General features: G+C 53.6%; 1 protein-coding gene across 2 annotated transcripts in view; it reads right to left on the bottom strand.

The window, feature by feature from the left end:
• Nucleotides 1-9,918, bottom strand: part of Smad7 (SMAD family member 7) — a 29,074-nt gene extending 19,156 nt beyond the window's left edge. Inside the window, exons 1-3 of one of the 2 annotated variants that reach the window (XM_057789175.1) lie at nt 7,691-9,918; nt 6,332-6,385; nt 884-958 (exon numbers count right to left, since the gene is read on the bottom strand). In XM_057789175.1, the coding sequence (XP_057645158.1) occupies nt 884-958; nt 6,332-6,385; nt 7,691-8,303 (742 nt within the window). In that variant the 5' untranslated portion in view covers nt 8,304-9,918. Of the gene's footprint in view, nt 1-883; nt 959-6,331; nt 6,386-7,142; nt 7,202-7,690 lie in introns of those variants that run through there. The other variant, XM_057789176.1, reaches the window with a different exon arrangement.
• Nucleotides 9,919-10,255: the final 337 nt, after the last annotated feature.

Here is a 10,255-nt window from a genome sequence, read left to right on the forward strand (position 1 = left end):
TTTTCCCCACCCCGGGTTACTTTCCCTCTTGTTTTAGCTAGTTCTTAGAAAATAAAATGATGACCTGGTAGGGTAAGGAGAAATGAAGCAAAAACATCTTTAGAAAAGATGTCTCGCCTCTGAGAGTGTCTCTTGTCCTCAGAGACAGACAATAACGCACAGGCTCTCTCCCCAGGGTACCTCCTCCAATCCTAGCTCTCCCTGGATCCATCTGTCCAGGCCTTTGGTCTGTGAGCCCCGAAGAAGGCCTGTCCAGCTTAGGCACCTATTGTCTACAGTAAGCCTGGGGCAACAGAACCCCACAGTCCACCAAGATCCAGCTTGCACCTGGGCTGTGTACCCCGTAAACATGGGTATGTCTCCTTCAAGGCATGTGTGCAAGAGCAAAAATAAAAGCATAAGCACATAAGGTCTCGCCAAAGTTAACAAATGGAAGTTAGGAGCAGCTTAAAAAAACCATGAGGGATGGCAAGATGGCTCACAGGATGAGAGCACCCACCACCACCACGCCTGATGACGTACACTCAATCCCTGGGGCCTACAGGGTGAAAAGAGAGAAACAACTCCTACAGGCTGTCTTCTGAACACATGTGAGTAATGAACACACAAAAAATTTAGTAAAAATAAAAAATAACCACAAAGCAAGTCTCACGCACAATCAGCTCTCAGCTGACTCCAGTTTCCCCATTCCTGGGAAGGGCAAGGTTCTGGCACATAAAAAAAGGACCACAGGATGAAGGCGGAAGGGCACTACAGTCAGTCACCCCGGATATGTCTAGTTTAAGGCATATGACGATGAGATCAACTCCAGTCCAGTTGGGGTTGCAACAGGCCACCCCCATTCCTTTAGCCTCCAGCAATTTCTAGGAAAGGAGTGTCTTACCTGAAAGCCCCCCAGGGGCCAGATAATTCGTTCCCCCGGTTTCCGCGGAGGAAGGCACAGCATCTGGACAGGCTGCTGCAGAGTCAAGAGAGAAAGAGAGAGAGGGGTAAGTAAGCACAAAAAGAACATCAGAGTCAGAGGCTGTAGAGATGGCTCAGTAGTTAAGAGCACTGACTGCTCTTCCAGAGGACCAGGGTTCAATTCTCAGCACCCACATGGCAGCTCACAACTGTCTGTAACACCCAGATCTGACGCCCTCACACACATACATGCAGGCAGAACATGAATGCACATAAAAATAAATAATTAACAAAATCAGCGTTCATTCTTACAAACACTGAACAGCACGAAAGAAAGAGCACACATTCCAGAGGGCTGACTCACAGCCAGCACGAGGCAGATTATTAATGGTCTACTCGGCTTCGTGGTGCAGCCTAAGACAGACCACAGCACCTTGTCACCCGTCTGGGCTCCAGGCGGCCAGTTAATCATTAGTCAAGTCAGGCTCAATCACAGACTGACTGGAATTTCTCTTCTATTACAAGTCTCCCATTGAGATCAGGTAATTCCCAAGGTCAAGGAAGGCTGGAAGTGTACTTTCTCAACCCTATTCTCTCTTCTCCATCAGGGGACAAAGCCTCCTTCCTCCCACTCCCATAGACAAGAGTCTCACCGTGGCCTTTAAAAAAAAGCATTTTCCCTTTTAATGGAGATAACAAATGTAGGGATTGAGTGGACTCACTGATTTCTACCACCTGAGCCTGCTAGCTCAGCAAGGACCAAGCAGGAGGGAAATGTTCTCTACCTGCTTCCAGACTGATCCAAACCCACCTCTGGAAACCTGCCCAGACAACCCCATTCTCACAAGGCTGCCTGCCTCAGTTCCTACAATCTCTCTGGCATGGTTTCCTTCCATTGTCTTTACTAGACCTTAACCTACAGAGTCTGTCTCCTCTGCATCTCCCCTCCCTCCCAGGTGCTCAGCTCACTGCAATGACAATTCCAGCTGAGAGAGAGCGGACACACAGACCCTAGAGAGAGAGATACATGGACCCTTACAGCCTCCCTCCAAGCAATTACAACAAAAAAATAACGCCCACGAATCACAGCTCATTAGTCCCCAGGAACGCAAATGCACAGGCCCCAAGAACTGGGAGTTTCTTCTGCACCATTGCCAACACCAAATTTCTTCCCAAGTCCCCATAGAAAGTTTGGCTCTGGGAAAGCCAAGGCTCCACTGGTTTGTACAGACTCCAGCTCTCCCAGACCAGGCTACCAGGTATTAGCACATAAACCCTTTGGCCACACTGGTAGGCAACAGAGAAGCCTGGAGGCCAGTAAGTAGCCCTGACGGCCCTTCAGTGGTACAACAGTTGCCTCCTGTCCCTGACAAAGGGAAGGAGACTACCAAGCCTGTCCAACACACAGTCCCGTCCCCCCCCCCCCAGAAATCTTTTGCTGAGGATCCCTCCTCCCTCTGAAGTCTTCCCTTCCCAAAGTCAGAAAGAAGATTCACTCTTCAACAAAACTCTTCAGTGGGGAGGAAAGGGGGGTGGAGCGCTTGGGTATAGCACTTGCTCAGTACGCATTTAAAAATTAAAGAAAAACCTCTTCTGCATGGGATAGAGCATGGAGGAGTGGTTAGCAGGGGGAAAGAGAAAGCTGTATACAACCTCATTTTTTCAGGGGAGAGGATAATCCCGACCAGGAATATACAGCTTTACAGGATACGCTTAATAATCAAATGGAAAACAATGCGGGGGGGGGGGGGCAGGAAAGGGCAGTCCTAGCCCTATGGCGCAAGCCTGTACTTTCTAAATTACGATTCTTACCCCACCATTTTCTAGAGATTGGCTCCTCATTCCCCTCCTCCACTCCCCCAAAAGGGAAGACACCCCATGGCCACTCCCCCAGCTCAGGCTGGCAGAATGCCAGGGGCAAGGTGTATTTCAAAGGCTAAGCCTGGCCCTCTCCAGGGCAGGGCCTGGAGACCTCAGTCAGGGTGTCAGCTTGGCTCACATCAAAGGTGAACCAGCTCCAAGATGCAACCACAAGTGATTTTTATGAACCATGCTCTGGCCTCTGCATCGCCTTTGATCTCAGGAGGGATTTACACACATTAATTAGGCCTCCCTACCACTCCTGTGAAGCAGCAACACATTCGATAGGGACCCAGGTAAACTGAGGTGCCACTGACTGGCCACCCAGGGAGCTGAACAACCTGGGTCCAGCTCCTATCCCCATTCCCAAGCAGGCCACCAAGTTCTAAACCTCTTCCCTGGCGCTGGCCAGGTTCAGCCAGCCTCTGGTGTCTAGAACCGCCCCCAGCTATTCCCTAGCATACAAAAGTCAAGTGGGCCAGATCTGCACCCATACATCTAACACGCTACAATGGTAAATCTCCCAAATCAGAATCTCATATCTTCCACCACTATCTCCTACTCCCCAGAGCCCAGTCTGGCAGACAGCAGAGCCCGGCCATCCCCATCTCCTCCACCACCATCTATTACCAAACACCTAATTAAGTCCTGGGATCTGTGGAAGACAGACACATATCCCCCTTCTCCCAGCAAGTCTAACAAAACTGCAGCCTAGAGCCTGGGGAACTTTTAAGGTTCTTTCCAACTTAGTTCTGAGCTTCCCAGGCACTGCTTTCTAGAGTGACTGACGGAAACAATAAGGAAATAAACGAATGAATGACCTTAATCAAACTCATGTACAACTTAGTCTTAAAGAGACTTAATTAAGAGGGCCAGATCGCAGATCAAGATGCATAAAGAGGTCATCTCAGCAGCCAGTCCCCAGCCTCGGGGCAGCAGATACAGTGCTAACAGGAAGTGGTACCTTCAAGCATCCCAACTCTACAAAATGAGATCTAGGAACAAACAGCAAGTTCTTTTTCCTTGTGGGGGAAACGGGAACACCTTCATGCCTAGCCAAGCCCACAAGTCACAGCCACTTTGCCCTGAGGTCCAGGCATGCCCAACACTCCCTGCAGGTAACTCTGTTTGGGCCAGCTTATATACAGAACCAGGCGTAGACCTAGACCAGGTACTTCATTCAAGAGGCTGCAGCCATCACAAACTGAGTTCCTAGTTCAATTTGTCAGAGCCTCCAAAGGCTCCCAGTTCAACTATATCAGATCCCAGCCCCTTCTAACAGAGATGTCACAAAAGGGATCCCCTCAGCTGTGCTGTCTCATTAAGATTTTAACAGTTGTCCAAGGTAAAACCTTATTTCCTGTTTCACCTCTGTAACCCAACACCAAACTCTTCAAACTCAGGCTGGGAAAGAATATCTGGCCGGGCGGTGGTGGCGCATGCCTTTAATCCCAGCACTCGGGAGGCAGAGGCAGGCGGATCTCTGGGAGTTCGAGGCCAGCCTGGTCTGCAGGAGCTAGTTCCGGGACAGGCACCAAAAGCTACAGAGAAACCCTGTCTCAAAAAACCCAAAAAAAAAAAAAAAAGGAATATCTGAATCCCCAGGTCCCAGCCCTTTCCCATACACGGGGTAGGGAGAAAAATGTGTGAGAGCAAAGCCCCCTGAATCTGTCTCCCTACAATATCTCTGAGTCACCACAACTAGCAAGACCTGTCCCCTACACCAGTCCCTGAGCCTGCTCGGTCTGTCCTGACCACTCCTCTGCAGGGGCTGGTCTGTCCTGACCACTCCTCTGCAGGGGCTTTTAATGCTACCCTTTCCTTGTTCTTCCTTACACAATGGTGCCTGCGTTTGGGTCCCTTTTCTTGCTTTGTTTTAGGCAAAACATTTGGGGTGAGTAACCAGCTGCCAGGGTTTCCGATTGGCAGGTTAATCACTTCCTATTGGCTGATCTGGGGAAGGTGGCTCCCCTCCTTGGAAATGGCACATTCCTGTCTTTGTGGCTTCTCTGTTTACACACATTTTGCTACCTAATGTCAACACTTGCTAATGAATAAATATATCACTCCACTCCCCAAAAATGAGGTCCTGGCCTGCCAGAATGACTGCTTAAATCTTGTGAACAGATTTACCCCGTATCTCTTCTGCAAACCCAAGAGCATGTGGTCCTTCTTTCCTGTGGAGTCTGGACTTCAGGGGAACATCTACCATAGCTGTCACCTCTAAGGCCAAAGGGACTTTTCTTTCAGTTTAAGGTTAACTCCCCACATTTGAAAGATACAGAGGGAAAACAAAACCAGAGAGAGAGAGAGAACTGAAGGGGACCCCTGGAGAAGTAACCTCCTGGAATGATTCTTGACTCTTTAAGCCACAAACTCAAGTATGTTAGAGTCCTTAGAGTTTGCTAATGCCAGTTAAAGTTTGTTGCAAATACAGAGAGCCAGTTATCTTGTCATTAATAACCATTTATCTGGTGTTTTGTAAATCGAAAGCAAAATATCACATACTCTGCAGGCCACCTAGTATGCAGGCACCAGGCAAGCAGCAACGCCTCCCCACTTGAGAGAACTGGTGCCATTTGTGGAGGGAGAGCTAGCGGGCCTTCACTTACACATTCAGTAAGTATTTAATTTACTGACAATGTCCCCACAAAATTTTTATGGGGGGCAACAGCCAAAACTCTTGGAGCAGAAAGTTCCAAGAGCTAACTAGTGCCTACCTCTTCGCTTTCCTTCTCCTTGACAAAGCAAAGATTCAGTGTTGCATTTTTATAACAGGCACAAAAAAACAAAACAAAACAAGGTTAACCCCGTTAAAACTGGACTTTCAGGGAAAGATTCTGTAATTATTCCTGTGCAAGTAGGTCGAGGGGCTGTCCCTGCTATCATCCCCAATCTGTTTTACTGACCCTGTCCCCTGGCACTGTCAGCTCTACAGGGATGAGCCCTGGTGCTGCCAGCCAGAAGTTGAATGCAGACAACCACAATAGGGCTGGTGCCAGCCTCAAATGGGCTTCTGCCCTGGCCCCCTGCCATCCAGTGACAAAGCAACAGGCAGGCAGACTGATGCTGAAAACTTTCATGGTCTCTCTACCAAGAATTCTGAGAAAACCCCAGGAGAAAACTGACTCGAAGGGGGCTGAACAGGGAGAGATAATCCCCTCTGAACTGGTCCCGTCTGAGGCTTCTGAGCCACTCCTCTCCTCATCCATTTAACTATCCGCTACCCACAGACTCAAAGCTTCAGAATGTTTCCATCAACCTGTCCTATTTGGCTCCCAAGACATTTAATGGATTAAAAGCCTCCATGTGTTAAAGCTGAACTAACTTCCGTCACACGGTTCAAATGCATAAAAAGGGAACAAATTGTAAAAAACGTATCTGGGAAGGGGGAAGCTATCTTTATGGGGAGAAAATCCAATCACAACAACAGGGACAATCTACCAAACCTGCAACAGAAGAAACTGTAACTACCTTGAGCAAGCCATGCACCACCCCAGGCCCCAAGCTAGACACAGAAACCAGGGTTCTAAGAAAGGAAAAGACCTTTGAAAAACCATCTACTCACCAGTTGGTTTGAGAAAATCCATTGGGTATCTGGAGTAAGGAGGAGGGGGGGACTCTGAAATTAAAAAAGTAAGAGAATATAAAGACTGAGCCATGAGAAACAGAGATAGAAACTTATGATAACTCAGGCATTCTTTTAGCCCAACTGTTTGTCTTAGCTGTGGGGGTTGGAGGCAGGGCCGCGAGGCGGTGATTGCCTTGATATTTAGCTGTCAGATAAACAAAAGAGACCGCCTGGCGCCAGCCTCCGTGCTCCGCTCCTCCACGTCTGCGGCGGCCGCCGCCGCGCTCAGCGGGCCGGGCTGGAAACCACCGGCTGGGCCAGGACTCCACCGGCGGGGCCGCGTACAGAACGTTTGCAGGGTGGGGGGCGCCCGGGGCTGCTTGGCGTCCTAGAAGTACAGAACCCGCTCTCCCGGCCGGACCCACCTCTACCAGCACAATTCACCTCCGCCCCCGCTGCTCGGCTTGGCACCCACGCGCCCAACTAGGGATTCCTACCCAGCCCACCCGAGAAAAAGCACCCTAAGTGTGCTGCTGAACTTGGAAGACTTGAGGGGAGCAGCGTACGCCCCTCTCCACCTTAAGCACAAAGATATGGCGAAAAGAGAAGACGTGGAAGAGCTAGGAAGATAATATGGATAGTAACCTGTTCAAGGGTTCCAGCCATGGAGCGCAGGCCCCAGGGCAATTAAGAAGAGGGTCTGCAGGGGGCTGGGGTTCTAAGACCACTAATTGTATGCTTTTTCGGCGCAAAATAAAGGAAAAAGGAGAAGCCACCCAACTTCTCCAGGCTGTTTGTTCCTTCTCACCCTGAAGCTGGCACAGCTGAGAGTGGACACCCAATTCGGTCTCCATCCTACCACTGCCCCCAAACTCCAAAGCTGTGAGGCCAGGACAGTATCTGGGCCACTTGTGCCCCACGTGACTGTCCTTATTTACTAAAGGAGAGGAGACGTTCCAGCTTTTATAGCTAGTTTCTCCCAGCCTTGCTTGGCGGGCTTGGACCGAATCCAACTCGGCCACACACCTTAACGCCTTTCCGGGTGCGGGGGAAGCGTGATCCCCACTTCGCTCTGTATTCCCTTACTGACCCGGAAATAAGTGTCTCATTTTCTGCAGCATGTCTGTTCACTATAAGCAGAAGCAGTATCCATGGGTCCTCCTCGGAGGGTGAAGGGGAAGTGTGATAGAATATTGAAAGGGAACCCCAAGGAATGTCCAAGCTTCCCCTTGATCCTTCCCTGATTGAATTCCAGGTCTCCTCCAGAAGGGGGGGCGGGGTACACATACCCTCGGGCACTCTACCAGCACTTCCGCACCAGAGGGAACGAAAGGTGGGCACAGAACAACTTCTTACCTAGTTCGCAGAGTCGACTAAGGTGATGGGGGTTGCAGCACACCAGCTCGGGGTTGATCTTCCCGTAAGATTCACAGCAACACAGCCTCTTGACTTCCGAGGAATGCCTGAGATCCGGCCACCTGAACACTTTGCACAGCAGGAGGGGGAGTGAGTAGGTCGAGGGCGGCTGCGCGGGCTGCGCGGTGGCGGGCGCCCCCGGGCCCAGCCTGCAGTCCAGGCGGCCGGGCAGCAGGAGGCACGCGGTGCGCGTACCGCCGCGGGACTCCACGGCCTGGAGCAGCAGCTCCAACTGCCGCTCCTTGAGTTTCTTGAGCACCGAGTGCGTGAGCGCCTTCAGATCCGCCTCGGAGCCCCCGGCCGCCCCTGCACCCGACGTTGGGGGATGGGGATGGTGGTGACCTTTGGCACCTCGGACCGCCTTGCCCAGGCAGCAGCCAGCCCTGCCCGCGCCGCCGCCACCAGCCCCATAAGCCCGGCCGTCCGTCGCCCCTTCTCCCCGCAGCTCGCCTCCGCAGCCGCCACCCCCCACGCCCTCCTCCTCGTCCTCGCCGCCGGGCGCACGGCTCCTCCAGAGACGCCGGACGAGCGTAGATCGTTTGGTCCTGAACATGCGGGGCGAGGAGGCAAGGAGAAAAGTCGTTTGCCGGCTAAGGAGCGAACATGACCTCCGCACACCATGAAGAAGTCGGGCGCCGAGTTGGGGCAGCAGGCGCAGGCGACAGCAGCAACAGCAGGGGCCCGGGCAGGAGCGGCGGCGGCCCGAGGGGCGCTCCGTGGCATGCGCCAGTCTCCCGGAGGCCGGGGCGTGCGCGGGGGCCCAGGGGCGCCCGCCGGGGATCGGGGGCCTGCGCTTCGGCTGCCCCACCCGGCGCGGCCCGCGCCCTGCGCGGCTCTCGGGCCCCGGCGCGCCCCGGAGTAACGCGGCCGCCGCTTCCCTGGGGGCGGCCGAGACTGCCCCAGTGGACGCCTCCCCCAAAAGAGGCCCCCCTACAGTGGCTCCCGAGTGTCGGGCTCGCCAGCCTCGGCTTCCTACATGGAAGATCCTCAGGGGCAAAAGAACGAAAGGCGTTAGGCTGAGCTACTGAAGGGTAAAAAAAAAAAAAAGCCTCTTTCCCCCTTGCTAAGCAACTTAATTTGGGGGTGGGGAGAAGCAGGCAATTAAAAAAAAAAAAAAAGCAAGCACACGATTTATTTTTTCTTCTATATCCTTAGTAACCGGATCTCCTCGAATTCTGTGCACGCGAAGACTAGAGGGAGGGGGCCGAGTAGACTTCACCCCGCGTGAGACGTCTGTAGGGTCTCTCAAAAAAAAAAAAAAACAACAAAAAACCCAAAACCCAAAAATGCAAAGCCCACAGTGAAAAAACACAACACCTCCTCGCACCTCGGAGGTCTGGGGGCCACCGGATGAAGCCCGGGTTTAAAAGAGAAAATGTTTACAAAGTAGAACAAGATGTTCGAGGGGTGGGGAAGAAAAAAACGTATCCACGAGTTACATCCCCCTTTTTTTCCTTGCAGAACCCCGCCGATCTTCCTTTCCTTTTCTTCTGCCAAAAAAATAAAAAAAAAATGTATTTCTTTTAATCCACAGAAAGGTCTGGCTAGGCTGCTTCAATCTTGCGTGTCTGGGTGTTTTAGAGTCTCTGGTCTTTCCTCCTGCGCTCCCGGGGGCCCAGGTCCTCGGCGGGGACTTCCTCGGCGCTGGGGAAGCAGGGACAGAAGATGCTGCGGCGGCGGCTGCGCCCAGGGGGGCTGTCAGCGCGGGGGAGGGCGGAGCGGCGGCGGGCTCTGGCGGGTCGCAAGCTCTAGCCCCCGAGGGTACAAACAGCAGACTTAATGTGGGGGCCGCCGGTGCCCCTTCTCCTGGTCACGGGTGACCGCCGAGGCTGCCCGCATGAGCTGCTGGCCCCGACCCGACTGTGGCGGCAGGAGGCCCGGGTGTCCTCTCGCTGCCTCTTCCTCCGAGACTCTCCTCGTCGCGCCCGGGAGCCTCCTCGTCCCCCGTCCGCCCTCTCCTGGCGCTCGAGTCCTTCTGCCGCCGCTGGGGGCTCGCCGCGCCGCACTCAGGGACTCCGGGGCCGAGCGCTCGGCGGCGTGGCGCCGGCCGGCTGGCTGGCTGCGTCTCGAGCAGCTTTCTCCGGCGCGGCGAGCGGACCGAGCGAGGCGCCCGGCTGGCTCTGCTGGCGCAGCTCGGGAACAAGATCCTCTGTGCGCCGACCTGCGAGCGAGTGTGCCCGGGGCTCGCCGCCTCCCGCAAGGCCTCCCGCCTCCGCCCCCTTTCCTCCCCCCTCTACCCCTCCCTCCCCCGCCCCCAGCCGCCGCCGCCTCCTTCCCGCCCCCCCACCCGTCCTCCGCTCGGCTGGTTCCACTGCGCAGTGGCGCGCCCGGCTCCGGCCTCGTCACGTGGCCGTCTAGACACCCTGTCGCTTTAAAAAAAAAAAAGCGATTGTGTTTCGCAAACAACAGATCGGGTTTCTAAAAGCTATTTCAACCCCCCTCCCCGTTACCGCCACCCTCTCCCAGGTCTGCAGAGGGGTACCCATGGGCGGAGGGAGGTGGGAG

This window comes from Chionomys nivalis, chromosome 14 (genome assembly GCF_950005125.1).
Source record: "Chionomys nivalis chromosome 14, mChiNiv1.1, whole genome shotgun sequence".
Taxonomy (NCBI): Eukaryota; Metazoa; Chordata; class Mammalia; order Rodentia; family Cricetidae; genus Chionomys; species Chionomys nivalis.